This window comes from Lepidochelys kempii, chromosome 16, assembly GCF_965140265.1.
Source record: "Lepidochelys kempii isolate rLepKem1 chromosome 16, rLepKem1.hap2, whole genome shotgun sequence".
NCBI classification, from domain to species: domain Eukaryota; kingdom Metazoa; phylum Chordata; order Testudines; family Cheloniidae; genus Lepidochelys; species Lepidochelys kempii.
The window spans coordinates 23,355,892-23,371,410 of NC_133271.1; the positions used below are offsets into that span (position 1 = coordinate 23,355,892).

At 38.6% G+C, this 15,519-nt stretch overlaps 1 protein-coding gene across 6 annotated transcripts in view; it reads left to right on the plus strand.

Moving 5' to 3' along the window:
* QSOX2 (quiescin sulfhydryl oxidase 2) overlaps positions 1–15,519 on the plus strand; it is a 43,768-nt gene that overhangs the window by 2,074 nt on the left and 26,175 nt on the right. For 4 of the 6 annotated variants that reach the window (XM_073313753.1, XM_073313755.1, XM_073313757.1 and 1 more), the window contains exons 2-5: positions 7,899–7,999; positions 11,535–11,583; positions 12,839–12,947; positions 13,141–13,231. In XM_073313753.1, coding sequence (XP_073169854.1) covers positions 7,899–7,999; positions 11,535–11,583; positions 12,839–12,947; positions 13,141–13,231 — 350 coding nt within the window. The remainder of the gene's footprint in view (positions 1–7,898; positions 8,000–11,534; positions 11,584–12,838; positions 12,948–13,140; positions 13,232–15,519) is intronic. The other 2 variants (XM_073313754.1, XM_073313756.1) reach the window with 1 other exon arrangement.

The window sequence follows — 15,519 nt, forward strand, 5'->3', positions numbered from 1 at the left end:
AACCCTAGCCCAGTTTGAGACAGCACTAGTGGCTAATCTGCAGGGTGGGTCCATATACAGCACATTCAATGTGTTTCTTGCATATTACTTGACACTATAATGAATTTTCACTTGTGGCCTTCTGGAAGACTGACTCTTACACAGTGTGGCTGCTAATAGTGCTATCTCTCGCTTCTGTGCTCTTACAGTTAATACAGACACTCACGTCCTAGCACAAAGCAAAAATAAGTGCTTTATTCCAAAAGGGAGTATTGGGTAAGACTAACAATGGGGGAAATAGGCAGACATTCTGTGTGTGGTGTGAGACTGCACAATGTGCCAGCAGTCATGTAATAGTCATGACAGATTCATTTTGAAATAATGGGTATTTGATTGGTGTGCCAAAAAAGTTTGGTCACCCCTATCCCTAGGTGTGATGTGTATTTAGTCACTTACGATATTATTATTTTACTATTTTTACTTACTGAGCTAGCAGTGACAGTCATCTCAGAGCCGTATAGAATATACACCGGAAAGCTCGCTGCCACAAGTTGCTTTCAGTCCAATATGACATTACTGGTGACCAATCAAATACAAATACCTTTTAAAAAAAAAAAAAAACTACCTGGGCGGTACATTAAGCTTGATGGACTGAATGGTAGAAATATGGTTTGAAGAGGAATTTGAAAGAGAGGAGGTGGACGCTTGCCTCTGGAATAGAGGGTCTCCCAACTCTTAATAGCAAAATTGGGTGATTTCCAGAGAAATCTGTGCATGTTGAGACTTGTAAGGAAAGATACCCCTTTGTTCTCTTGTGAAATGCTGATTTTAATGGAACATCTTATTTGGAGCCATTGTCTGTGCTCAACTCAGCACCGTATGGGTTCCAATTATTAGTTTTGAAAAAGGCCTTTTGCTTTAAATGCATCAGAGCTGGCAGCTCTTTGCAAATATAACCATAGAGTTCAACTCAGCACTTCATAGGATTAGACCTTTATTGAAACTTTATTTATATTATTGTGACCATCTGCGGGGTCGGGGGGAGCACCTTGTGGGAGGAGGGATTTATGCTTCTAGCCACAGTCTGAAAATTTCACCCCTAAAAGATTTACTATTTTGTGATTGGCAGACTTTAGTGCATTAGCAATTTGTCAGACCAAAATGGACACTACTAACAATGCAGTTGGTTAGGGCAGTGTCTGAAATAACTTTTCTGTCTTAGTGTCTGGAAAGGTGGTGTTAGTAGGAGACCCGTGGGAACTGCCACAATGAGGAAGGAAATGGAAAATATTTCACACGGGGAGACTACTCTGATTTATCTTTCATGGTTGTTTTACTCAAACACTAAAATGTGTTTCATATCTCCTGGCACTTGGCCACATAAGTAAATTGTACTGATTTAACTAAATTGAGTTAGGAATTTGTTTTGTGAATTTGGTGCATCCCCTTTGTGTGGCTGCTCTTAGGGCTTGTCTACATGACAGCTGGAGCCAAAATAACAAATTTGTTATAATTCACACTTAGTTATTTTGAGGAAAGTTTGAGTGTGGAAACGTTTATTTTGGATGAGGAGTGTCATATTTTGACTTGTTATATCAAACAGGGCACCTAAGCCAAAATAAATGCCCCCACACAGATTTACACTGAAATAAATAAAGATGTGATTTTTCAACCTATTTTAGGAATTTCAGTTGTAGTTACTACATTGACAAGACCCTATATGGATCTCTAAATCAATATAAGGCACTCTTATACAGAAACAGTGTCCACACAAGGGGGTTTCAGTGATTGAACTAAAGTAGTTTTACTGATCTGGTTAAATTGGTACAGCTTTTCTATATAGAGAAGGCCTGTGCTAATGCAGTTCACTTTAATTCCTTTTCTGAAGGTCTCATTCTGCAGTAACAACTGCAAACTTCAAAAACTGAAAGCAAGAACCGTGGCTGTTTTGTGCAATGCTACGTACGCTGATGGAGCATCAAAACTTATATTTTCATTTAGGTGTCTACTCTTCTATCAGAATAAACATTAAAATTAATTTTGGAGTTGGTCCTGATGGTGCTCAGTTGCTAAAATACTCAGTATTAAAACAGTTCCCGGGACTGCTACTCTGTTTAAGTTTACTATTGCTGTTTTTTAAAGGCAATTAAAACTTGCCTGTAAAATTTGCTTTGGGGCTGGAATTTTACGTAATAGTTCTCAGTGCAAAGATAACTGAAAAACCCTGTAACCACCGCTTCCAAAGTTGACACTTATGTCTTCCTTCTTGTTTCTTAAATGAACACCTTTTCAGCTGTATAGTTCAGGAATAGACTTTCATGCTAGTTATACACCTGATCAGCAGGGAATACTAATAGAGGGAAGCCCTGCAATGTCTCTTATCTGTTACTAAAAATTCATAATGGAGAATACTGCAATGCCTGTAGTACCTAAGAGAAAAAGATTTGTGAAAAGGTGTTCCCTCTTTAGTAATGTTTTGATGTTAATATCTTGGATACTTTAGAATATTAAGTGGTGATAGGTTTCATAATCCAGTCAATTTGACCAGCCTTTGAATTTTTTATCGTTTTGTACTTTTATATTTGCAGGGATCTGTAGGGGATGAAAATCAGCTTGCTGGCTGGAAAATTCTTCAGAATAAGTAGTCTTTGTTTAAATAATTTTACTGGATTTCCTTTTTCACACAGGATACACATTTGGGATACACATTGGGTCCTTACAGATTGGAGGATCTCTATCAGAAATTGTTTTCCATTGTTATCCCTAAGTTTCATTTTTGGAACAATTTCCAGGATATTTAAATGTATAGCAAAGTATGGCTGTTACTTTGGAAGCACTGGACTAAATTTGGCATGTGAGATGTGGCATGTTAAATTTTTAACTCTTTAGTAATGCAGTGTTGGAAAATCTTGGTACTATTTTTCATTCTGCATTCATTGAAATCTATTTAGGCCTTCCCAGTAATACTAATATCACTTTAAAATCTAATATGCTAGAGTGTTGTATACAATCTAGGCTGCGTGTTACAGAGGTGAACAGAAGCATGGGTTTCACTTCCCTTAGGAAACTAAAGGCTCTTTTATCAGAAGTGAATGCTAAACTGCATGCATCCCAGCTGGTGCTCTTTAACCCAAGTATTTAGCTAGTGATGGGCTTGCATTGTTGTAAAGTAGGCTATTTGCATTAAGTTTATAGTGCTTCTGTTCATTGTGTGTAGGGGGATCAAGACAGGTGGAAAAGGGAGGGGGAATGGTAAAAGTTGAATGAAACAGATACCATGAAGCCAAACTTATTTTTTTAATTTTGTAGTTTAATTTGATAAAATAGACTCTTGTATCTTTTGTGTTCCTGTGAATACATGTCCATCTGCTCTAGGATGCTTATAGTTACTACTGGCGTCTGTTCAGCTGTCGGCATGTTCACTGCAATTGAAATTCTCAATCAGCTACCCCATCCTTCCTGATAAAAATGCAGGAGTTCTTTCAAAGAAAAACAAAGGTAACGCTAAATTTCAAAAGCAGCCTGGCATAGAAATGTCAATCAAGTTTTGAACTTAATGAAATTTTCATGTCCTTTGACATAGAGGCAAGTTTAACTTTAGTACGTTTTTAAATTAAAGGAGTTTGTTGATTCACAGGAATTCATAAAAGAAAAAGAAAAAACTCCCAAAGACACCAGCATTAATAGAAATAGATGTATCTTCAACTTATGCCAAAGCTGTTTGGATTCTTCTTTCAGTATTTTAAAGTAACTACTTGAGGAGTCTCCTTCGACATACTGGTGTAGTAGGGAGTGGCTTAAAAAGAAAATTCCTGAGTTCTTATGCATCCAGAAACAATTGTACAGATTAAGTCTTGTGTACATTCGGAGAACGTTGCTAGATACAGACAGCAGTGTTCAGAAATGGTGATCAGACACCAGATGTGGCTCTGCTAGCACCCCGCTTGACAGCCATTTTCTAGCATGACTATGAAAGCACCAGTTCTCTGCATGGTATAGGCAGACTTTTTTGGAAATGAGAGAGAATGGTGCTACCAGAACCTGAGCTGTAAATTGCTTTCCACCCTTACCAAGTCCTGAAGCACGGTTTCTGAAACTGACTTATGTGTGGTGTGACCACCAAACTTGGTAAAACTGTGTCTGGCTGTGAATTGCTTTAAAAATATTATAAGCCCTGTTAAGTACATGGCCGTATTATTTACTTTTGGGAAGAGGGAGGGAGAGCCTTAGCTTCATCTCCACACCTACACGGAAAAATAACTTGTGGGATAAAATTCAGTATTTTCTACAGATGGATGCTTGCATTCCACAACTTTTTTTGTGAAGTATAGCAGTATAGGACAGGAAGAAGGGAGGCATATTACTGTAGCTTATGTCATTGAGCTGTTTCACTGTGAAACTGGAATAATAAACATTAATACAGCTTTTCATGTTGAATATTTCCTAAAATGTTTTTTCCTCAGATAAGTGTATGGTTGCCATCTGTTACACCAACTGGATGATAGTATTAACTATATTAGTTTAGTTATATGCAATTTGAGAATGCAGAACGATGTGATCTGTTGTTCGAGTGCAATTTGTATGATATTGTTTTTATTAGGGTTTGAAATTACCTACTGAAGCTAGTCGGATTAAGGTGATTGCACAACATAGCATAAAACATCACTCTGATTTTGCTTATTGATCATGATGCAGACATTTTAAAGTTTTCTCTCCTTTTGTCCTTCATACTGTGTTATGGTTTATCACTAATGAAAAATCCCTGATTATTCATAGATGGATACCCTATCTTTGTAATAATAAAACAAATACTTTATCCTTATAGAAAGAATAGCTTGGTGAGCACATTGTTATGCTGAAAATATTGATCTGTAGATGTGGAATGTGTCAGCCATTCTAAGTCAGCAATATTATACAAGTTATTCTTTTTCGGAGAAGTGAACAATAGCTTTCTGCTTCTATAAAGAGGGAGTTTATAGTGGGTTTATATTTTGGGAGTAGGGAAGAAAGTATCCGGAGATTTGACTGTATTTCAGATCGGTCTTCAATCCAACAGTCAGTACCTGAAGACAAAAGAAACTATTTCCTGTAAATATTATTGCTTTTTCTCAGCGCTAGATGATGATTTTACCAGGATAGAAAGATTTAGAATTCTTGCAAGAAGTGTGTGAATAATTCTATGACATACCATTGGCTCCAAGTTTTGTGAGCTATGCTGTACCTTCAGTGCAGAGTACTAAAAACTTGTACCACTTGTGCATGCATTTAATTGGGTAAGGGATTGCAACACACTCATTTCTTCTGCCTAGAAATAAACTTTGGGAGAGGCAGTTATTAAGACCATACTTTCCCAATCCACTCAGTATGTCAAAATGGTGAGAGAGTCCTTTTTAAGTCTCTGCCATTGCTGTCCTGAGGACAGCAAGCATTGATGCTTTTTGTCAGACACTTTTTGGTGTGCTGTGAGAATTCTGCATGAACAATCCAGTTTGAGCCTACAAAGCAATATTTGAGGCTGTTCAAACTGTTACTGTAGTCTGCCAGATGAAAATAGAATGGAATTAATTATAAACAAATCCTTCTGGAAAATGCCTTGAGTTATGATACTGCTGTAAGAATTCATCTGTCAATGGTCTTTTGCCTGTCTATCCAAAGAGAGACTACATCCTATTAAGTTATGGATATAGCCAAAAAAAATTGTTTGTACACTTGTTTTGTTCAGTCTAGCAATGTCATGTCATTTTGACATGACATTAAGGTTGCACTAATTACAGTAAAAGTTATCTAGCTCTTCTTTATGGTTGCTAAGTTTAGAACTCTGGGGCAAAAATATACAGACAATTCTAAAGTTCTTGATGTAAAGCTGACAACAGGAAAGGAGTACTTGTGGCACCTTAGAGGCTAACCAATTTATTTGAGCATAAGCTTTCGTGAACTACAGCTCACTTCATCGGATGCATCCGATGAAGTGAGCTGTAGTTCACGAAAGCTTATGCTCAAATAAATTGGTTAGTCTCTAAGGTGCCACAAGTACTCCTTTTCTTTTTGCGAATACAGACTAACATGGCTGTTAGTCTGTATTCGCAAAAAGAAAAAACAGCCATGTTAGTCTGTATTCGCAAAAAGAAAAGGAGTACTTGTGGCACCTTAGAGACTAACCAATTTATTTGAGCATCCTTTTCTTTTTGCAAATACAGACTAACACGGCTGTTACTCTGAAAGCTGACAACATGAATTTATCCATTTGCTTTAGTACCACACGTAGGCATAGGACTTAAATGTCAACAGTGTGTTTGAATACCGAAGGATCCGAAAGCTTGGATGCCTGTGTGAACTATCCAAGCTACTTGGAGCTTCAAAATTGAATTGGAAATCTCACAAGAACAGCTTGATTTGCAGCATTTTGGAATTTACACTTCACAGTCCCTGGAGGGCGTATGTGGGCAAAAACAACAGAGGAAATATGTCAAGCTAACATCTTTAAAAATATCTGAATAAAGTTTTGGATGAAAATTTTGAGGGACAATGGTGTTAATTTATCTGAGCCAGTTCACTCATCCCTAATAAGCGTATTCTATCAAACAACAAAATGAGTAATGAAAATGAGTGATAATGATCCTTTTCCAAATGTCAAGCCTTTTATTTTTGGCCTCCGACAAGAAACGCAAATTTCTTTAAAGGCCACTAAAGAATGATTAAAATGATGGTACAGCAAGGAAAGTGACATACGCTATTTCTTGTTTCCTATTGCGGGGGAGGACATGCTGGAGATGGGACCTTTTCAATGCTGAGGGATGGCTTTTGAAGCTCCCCCCTTGAGGATGTCCAGAGTTGTCATGGCTGTTTTCCAATTTCTCTGGGTTAGTTATGGACATTTAATGTTCCCTTGTTTCCTGCTATTATTCTACACAGGTAGGGGAGGAAGGCTGTTGGGGAGTGGGAGTTGCAACAGAATTTTATTTTTAAAAGATTGACTATTTTTCTGTACAGTGCACAAGTATCTCTTAGCAATGAAGCTTAATACATTTAAATGTTTACTGGCAGCATGTACTTCACCATATTACTTTAAAATACTGATAAAGGGGGAAAGAAAACTATTAAAGGCCTCCAAAGGTTCTCTCATCAAAATGGTTTGTGTAAGAATGTTTCAAGCTATTTATCATTCTGAATATTTATTCTCAATAACACTCTTTACAAAACTTGAAACTACACCCCAATTAATCTTCATGGTGCTGTATTTGCTCAGATATCTTCCAGTTGCATCCAATATGCTCTTGGATAGCACTTGCACCTGAGAGCACAGTCATTAATCAAAATGTGAGCTTTGTGGTTTAATTAGGCATTGCACCATTTTGTAAGCCTCTGAATAAGTTACAAGTTCAGCAAAAAGCAGGTCTATGTTACCATCAGCTCTGATAGATTATACATCATCTGTGTAACCATGTAACTGAAAGCCATGCAGATGGGTAGCCATTATGTTCATCTTTGAAAACTGACATGAAGAATACAATTAACTGAGTACTGAGCTTAGCTGATTGGATAAACCAGAGAATACAGTACCTACCATTTGTTAGTGTTGGGTTGGGCCCTGTTTCATCCACTTGAACTGAGTAATGCCAGCAGCCTTAGAGATAAGTCTAATTGTTTGCTTTGGATTTCTTTTTCTTTAGATTTGTTGAAAATACTTCTCTCCATTGTGGTAGATGTCATCTTTAGTTAGTTTTCAAAACTAATCAGCCAAATTATTGTTGAGGGTGCAAATGCAGGACAGATGTGGGTAGACCTACAACTTGATCTTACCCCATTGAAGTCGGTGAGAGTTTTGCCATTGACTTCCATGGGAGCCAGAGCATGACCTAAGATAGGATGCCTGGTCACCGCTGCACCAAAAAGTAAATGTGTTTTTTATTTATTTTCAGACTGGGAACCTGCCATCAGGATTGGTGTGCTGGATTGTGGGGAGGAAGAGAACTATGAGACCTGTAAAGAATATGGTATTCTCTACTATCCAACTTTTAGGGTAAGTAGCACGATATACAGCATCAGGCAAATGGTGGTCATTCCATTTTTTAAAAAAATACTTGCTTTAAATCTCAAACGGTTTCTATTATTCCATGTTCCAAACTACAACTGTTGAACCTGCTGCCTGTAGTTAAAAACAGAGTAAACTTACTTACCCAGAATATTGTGTACTTGTTCTTGGATCTGGGTGCTTTCTTTTTCTTCTGCAAAGATTCTTGTGATTATAATAAAAGATGCTTTCAGGCTCTGTTAATCAATAGAATGGAATAGATGATGCAATTATCTGAATCAGCTGGGTTTATGATTGTCCTAAACACTGAATTAGAATTTTTCGAACATAAGAGACATGGCACCAGAAAGCAATATATTCTTTTAAAGTATTTTTGTCTCCCATCACTAAGGTATCTGGATGCAATCTATGTGTTAGCTGTTAAACATGTAAAGATCCATATATCGTAAACAACATTAATAGAGTTGTACATTTTGTCTCAGTTAGTGACATGAGGGTAAATCCAGTAGTTTAAAACTGATACATCAGGGACAAACATGGAATCAAGTAGCTGATTTCATGAGGGACTGTGTGTTAGTGTTGTAATCTTTGAATCAATCCTTCACTAGCCTCATATCATTCTTAATTTTTTACTTCACAGTTTACTTAAATTGAATTTAAAAATACTTTCTACTGTTTGCCAAGAGAATCAGGAACTGTGTTTAATATGGAAATTTTGCATCTAAAGATGAAAATGAACTTCTGTATTTGCCATACTACCAATCTTCCCTGTTGTGTGTAATCATCATTATCATTATTTACCCCATGTGAAAATAAAATGGGGGACAAGGAGAATCTCAATAAAAAGTTTGTAGTGTGAGAAGAGAGGTGTTATAATATAAAAACTGTTTGTTCTTCTGATGTTGGGGAAAAACAATAGTGATTTTTTTTCTTCTATCATGTTGTGAGGCCAAAACGTGACTCGTTTCTTCCCAAAGCACAGTATGTTTTGTTTTTTAAAATAGGTAGAAGTTACGTTGCATTATGTATTTTGTTTTAACCACAAGAGGGAGGTAAGACTGTTTAGGGTGTGAGCAGTATCCTTTAGCACAGAATCATAGAATTGCAGGGCTGGAAGGGACCTCGAGAGGTCATCTGGTTCAGCCCCGCATGCTGAGTCAGGACCAAGTAAACCTAGACCATCCCTGACAGGTGTTTGTCCAACAAAACCTCCGGTGAAGGGGATTCCACAACCTCCCTTGGTAACCTATTCCAGTACTTTACTTACCTTTATAGTTAGAAAGTTTATCCTAATACCCAGTGTAAACCCCGTGCTGCAGATTGATTGCTTCTTGTCCCACCTTCAGGGGATATGAAGAACAATTGCTCACTATCCTATTTCATAGAATCATAGAATATCAGGGTTGGAAGGGACCCCTGAAGGTCATCTAGTCCAACCCCCTGCTCGAAGCAGGACCAATTCCCAGTTAAATCATCCCAGCCAGGGCTTTGTCAAGCCTGACCTTAAAAACCTCTAAGGAAGGAGATTCTACCACCTCCCTAGGTAACGCATTCCAGTGTTTCACCACCCTCTTAGTGAAAAAGTTTTTCCTAATATCCAATCTAAACCTCCCCCACTGCAACTTGAGACCATTACTCCTCGTTCTGTCCTCTTCTACCACAGAGAACAGTCTAGAGCCATCCTCTTTGGAACCCCCTTTCAGGTAGTTGAAAGCAGCTATCAAATCCCCCTTCATTCTTCTCTTCTGCAGGCTAAACAATCCCAGCTCCCTCAGCCTCTCCTCATAACTCATGTGTTCTAGACCCCTAATCATTTTTGTTGCCCTTCGCTGGACTCTCTCCAAATTATCCACATCCTTCTTGTAGTGTGGGGCCCAAAACTGGACACAGTACTCCAGATGAGGCCTCACCAATGTCGAATAGAGGGGAACGATCACGTCCCTTGATCTGCTCGCTATGCCCCTACTCATACATCCCAAAATGCCATTGGCCTTCTTGGCAACAAGGGCACACTGCTGACTCATATCCAGCTTCTTGTCCACTGTCACCCCTAGGTCCTTTTCCGCAGAACTGCTGCCTAGCCATTTGGTCCCTAGTCTGTAGCGGTGCATTGGATTCTTCCGTCCTAAGTGCAGGACCCTGCACTTATCCTTATTGAACCTCATCAGATTTCTTTTGGCCCAATCCTCCAATTTGTCTAGGTCCTTCTGTATCCTATCCCTCCCCTCCAGCGTATCTACCACTCCTCCCAGTTTAGTATCATCCGCAAATTTGCTGAGAGTGCAATCCACACCATCCTCCAGATCATTTATGAAGATATTGAACAAAACCGGCCCCAGGACCGATCCTTGGGGCACTCCACTTGATACCGGCTGCCAACTAGACATGGAGCCATTGATCACTACCCGTTGAGCCCGACAATCTAGCCAGCTTTCTACCCACCTTATAGTGCATTCATCCAGCCCATACTTCCTTAACTTGCTGAGAAGAATACTGTGGGAGACCGTGTCAAAAGCTTTGCTAAAGTCAAGAAACAATACATCCACTGCTTTCCCTTCATCCACAGAACCAGTATTTATTTATTTATAATAGCCCTTAGCATATTTGAAGATTTACCATGTCCTCCGTTTGTCGTCTTTTCAGAACATGCCTGTTTTTTTAACACTTACTCATAGGTCAGGTTTTCTAAACTTCTTTATCATATTTTGTTGCTCTGGACTGTTTCCTTAAAATGTGGGGCCCAAATCCGGACACAGCTCAGGCAACACAAGTGCCGAGTAGATCAGGACAATCACATCCTGTGTCTTACATGTGACACCCCTAATAATACACCCCAGGTATTAGCAACTGCACTATAGCGTTGGCTCCTATTCAGTTTGTGATCCACTGTAACCCACAGCTCCTTCTCAGAAGTACTACTGCCTAGCCAGTTATTCCCCATTTTATATTTTTGCATTTAATTTTTCCTGTGTAACTTTGCAGTTGTCTTTATTGGCGTGCATTGTGTTGATTTCAGACCAGTTGTCCAATTTATCGAGTATATCCATCAGTTAAGTTTTGCTTAGTAAATCATCAGTATGAGTCAACCTCTCAATCCTAACCTTGTCTATGAAGTTGGAGACTTCAGTTGAATTTTTTCAGAATGCCTCTGAAAATTGTTTTTTCTGAGAAAATCTATACAGAATTTTATAAGTCAAAAATTTCTATAAATTTAACAAACTAGTGAGATAAGAGTTTGATCGTTTAAGGATCAGTGGGCAAGATCCACAGCTGGTGTAAATCAGCAATCATTATACCCACACCAGCTGAGGATCAGCCCTTGGAATTTACCAGGCAAGAGTAAAATTTCAGTTGTATATTCTGCTTGTCTGTAAGCTAAGTAACAACATGTGATGAATTAAAACTGTAAAAAGCAAGAACTCATGAAAATTGTGTTCTGCCTCTGCACTGAGCTTTCCTGAAGTACTTTTTCCCCTTGAGCCATGAGTTGTCTTCAAAGGAATGTTTTTTTTTCACCCCACAGTACTTCAAAGCATTTACAAAGCAGTTCACAACTGGGGAAAATTACAAAGGTAAGAAAACCCCACTCTAACCTATCTCAAAAGCATTTATCCTACTATCCCAGAGTACATTCTATAATAAACAAGATTTCTTTACCCATCAATAAAATTCAGACATCCCTAGGCTCTTTAACAGCACAGTAAGCAACTATTTAGAATAGAAGGTTAAAAATACCCTTTGAAAATGAAACTGCAGGGAAAATTTTAGATGGCAGAATGTAATTGCTAGAGTTTACATTTGTCCAGGACGGTAGAGTTAACACCCCTGTGCTTTTAAAATACGTTGTAGTATTTAATTGTTGCAAGTGGGCAGATCCTTCATTTTAAATCTCATGTAAAAAAAAACCACACACTTCTCAGCAGCATGGTGTCCCTATTGAAGCACTTGCTTGGCTCTGACTTCAATGGAAGATTGCCACCTTCTGATTTACCAGCACTACTTTCTCCAACACCTGAATTTATTAGAAGTCCTTCATTTAAATATTAAACGACATTGGACTTGATCATTTATGGCTCTGATATGGTCACACCTTGAAGTGGTCTGGCTACAGACTAAAGTAACACATCTTTTCGATTGGACTAACATATAAAAGGCTAGAGGTCAGAAAACAGACCACCTGCACCATTAACCCTTCTGGTAGAATATTATTGCAATTGTACCCGCTTTTTTTAGCGTTTGGGAGGGGGTTGCTTTTGTTGACAAAAAAGTTTAAGTAAAAAGATCTGGTTTTTAGGCTTCCCCCCCCCCCCGATTTCAAAGCTTAAGTTAAATTAAAAAACCCTTTATTATTATTAATTTCCCTTTGTGGCTGGTTGTTACCTTACCTGGGCCATTTGTTAAGAGCATTACACCAGTGGCTCAAATTTTCAATGCTTGCTGTTAGCCAGCATGCAAACAAAAAGCGTTCATTTGGTCACTGAACATCTCCATTGCAAAAAAGCTGCTTGAACTCCTGCCACTATAAGCGTTGTTTATGTGTGAGTGTAGACCTATATGAAGCAATATGATAGGGTGTTGAAAACCCTGATGAGAGGCAGATCAGCTGTTTTGAGTTTTTTGGTTTTTTTTAAAGCTCTTGGGGAAAACAACTTTTACAAAAAGTCTGCAAACTTAATCTTGCAAATAAAAGTACTTTTACCCCCTCCTAAAACAAACATAGTCACCTAGCTTTTTAAGTAAAAAACCCCTCAAAACTGAGAATGAGACAACCTGAACTTAGTGATACTTTTCTGTCTTCTGAATAGTTCTTTATTTATCTGTTTTTAGCAGGGTCAGATCGCGAGCTCCAAACTGTTCGTCAGATGATGATTGATTTTCTACAGAACCATTCTCAAGAATCAAGACCACCTGCTTGCCCTCCCTTAGATCCAATTCCGTAAGAACCTTGTTTGAAATAACACAAAATATTGTACACGTAGTATGCTACTCAAATAAAATGTCAAGACGATTTCCAAGGATAAAGAATGTTTTTGTATTTCTGTTTAACAAATACTTAGAGTAAGTTCATGTTGTGGGCAATGAGAACACTGAATTCTTCATGTACTAAATAGCTTTTCTTTTCTTAAAAGGTCCAGTGAGATTGCTTCTCTTTTTGACAAGACTAGCCATCATTATACTGCCATTGTGGTTGAAAGTAGTAACTCCTATGTTGGGCGAGAGGTAATGTGTGACTTGTGAATTTAATCCAATATTTAAATCATGAATATTACAATTGGGGTTGGAACTATGCATGTGAATAAAGGTGCGACTGCTTGCAGGATTGGCACATAAGTAGTGAAAGCCAGATCATATGCATTTAGAATATGACTAAGCCACGTGATGCCATAAGGCATTGGCTTTTAGTTTAGTCACAGAGAGGAGTGCGTTTTTTAAAGAAATGCAGTGTTACTTTTCTGACTATTTGGATTCCTTTCATTCCTTAGTAGAAGTTTAGTTTATCCTCCTCAATATTAGCAAAATACTTCTGTCAAACCTCACATCATCACAGGAAAAATATTTCAGATCATGGATGACATTGCTTTATCAGTATTAGAGAACCATTCATAAAGTTTGTTCCTGTTGGTCTGCTTTTGCAACATAGTTATTTTACTTTAATCTGTATGATATACTAGGTGTGTCTGTGTGGTCCATACATCACACTAATTAAAGTAGAAAAGCCACCAAAACCAAGACAATACAGAATATTGTAGTAAAACTCTTCGATGATGATCTTAGCTCAGTTTGTGCTGAGGTGTAGTAGACTCTGCAGGAATTGTATGATACTACATTTAGGGTATTGCATATCCTGTATGTTGTTATAATGTGGAAATAGGCTATGTTTTTATTGAATGTCTCAAATTGGCCCACGCTGCTAATGTTTCTTGGAGTCAGGGCTTAATTGCCCATTTAAATCTTATAACAGATTGTTGTGTGTGATGGATATCAATCAGTGAAGCAATTAAATATGTCATTGTAGCAAGTAAGTGAGGTAAGAACCCCTCTGGGGTACTTGGCACATCCAAAGGAAGGCTAAATAAAGACACAGCAGGGTCTTTTGCAGCAGAAAAGGGCCAATAAAATGCCAGACTGAAACAAGCTGCTTGGTGGGAGGGATGTAGATAATGCCAGTGCTAGCAGTGTGCTATACAACTTAAAAAGAAAAGGAGTACTTGTGGCACCTTAGAGACTAACCAATTTATTTGAGCATGAGCTTTCGTGAGCTACAGCTCACTTCATCGGATGCATACTGTGGAAACTGCAGAAGACATTATATACACAGAGACCATGAAACAATACCTCCTCCCACCCCACTCTCCTGCTGGTAATAGCTTATCTAAAGTGATCATCAAGTTGGGCCATTTCCAGCACAAATCCAGGTTTTCTCACCCTCCGCCCCCCCCCCCCAAACTCACTCTCCTGCTGGTAATAGCCCATCCAAAGTGACCACTCTCTTTAAAATGTGTATGAAAATCAAGGTGGGCCATTTCCAGCACAAATACAGGTTTTCTCACCACCCCCCACCCCTTTTTTTTTTTTTTTTTTCAAAAAAAACACACACACACACAAACTCACTCTCCTGCTGGTAATAGCTCATCCAAAGGGACCACTCTCCCTACAATGTGCATGATAATCAAGGTTTCAGAGGAACAGCCGTGTTAGTCTGTATTCGCAAAAAGAAAAGGAGTACTTGTGGCACCTTAGAGACTAACCAATTTATTTGAGCATGAGCTTTCGTGAGCTACAGCTCTGATGAAGTGAGCTGTAGCTCATGAAAGCTCATGCTCAAATAAATTGGTTAGTCTCTAAGGTGCCACAAGTACTCCTTTTCTTCTTATGATAATCAAGGTGGGCCATTTCCAGCACAAATCCAAGTTTAACCAGAACGTCGGGGGGGGGGGTAGGAAAAAACAAGGGGAAATAGGCTACCTTGCATAATGACTTAGCCACTCCCAGTCTCTATTCAAGCCTAAATTAATAGTATCCAATTTGCAAATGAATTCCAATTCAGCAGTTTCTCGCTGGAGTCTGGATTTGAAGTTTTTTTGTTTTAAGATAGCGACCTTCATGTCTGTGATTGCGTGGCCAGAGAGATTGAAGTGTTCTCCGACTGTTTTATGAATGTTATAATTCTTGACATCTGATTTGTGTCCATTTATTCTTTTACGTAGAGACTGTCCAGTTTGACCAATGTACATGGCAGAGGGGCATTGCTGGCACATGATGGCATATATCACATTGGTGGATGTGCAGGTGAACGAGCCTCTGATAGTGTGGCTGATGTTATTAGGCCCTGTGATGGTGTCCCCTGAATAGGTATGTGGGCACAGTTGGCAACGGGCTTTGTTGCAAGGATAGGTTCCTGGGTTAGTGGTTCTGTTGTGTGGTATGTGGTTGTTGGTGAGTATTTGCTTCAGGTTGGGGGGCTGTCTGTAGGCAAGGACTGGCCTGTCTCCCAAGATTTGTGAGAG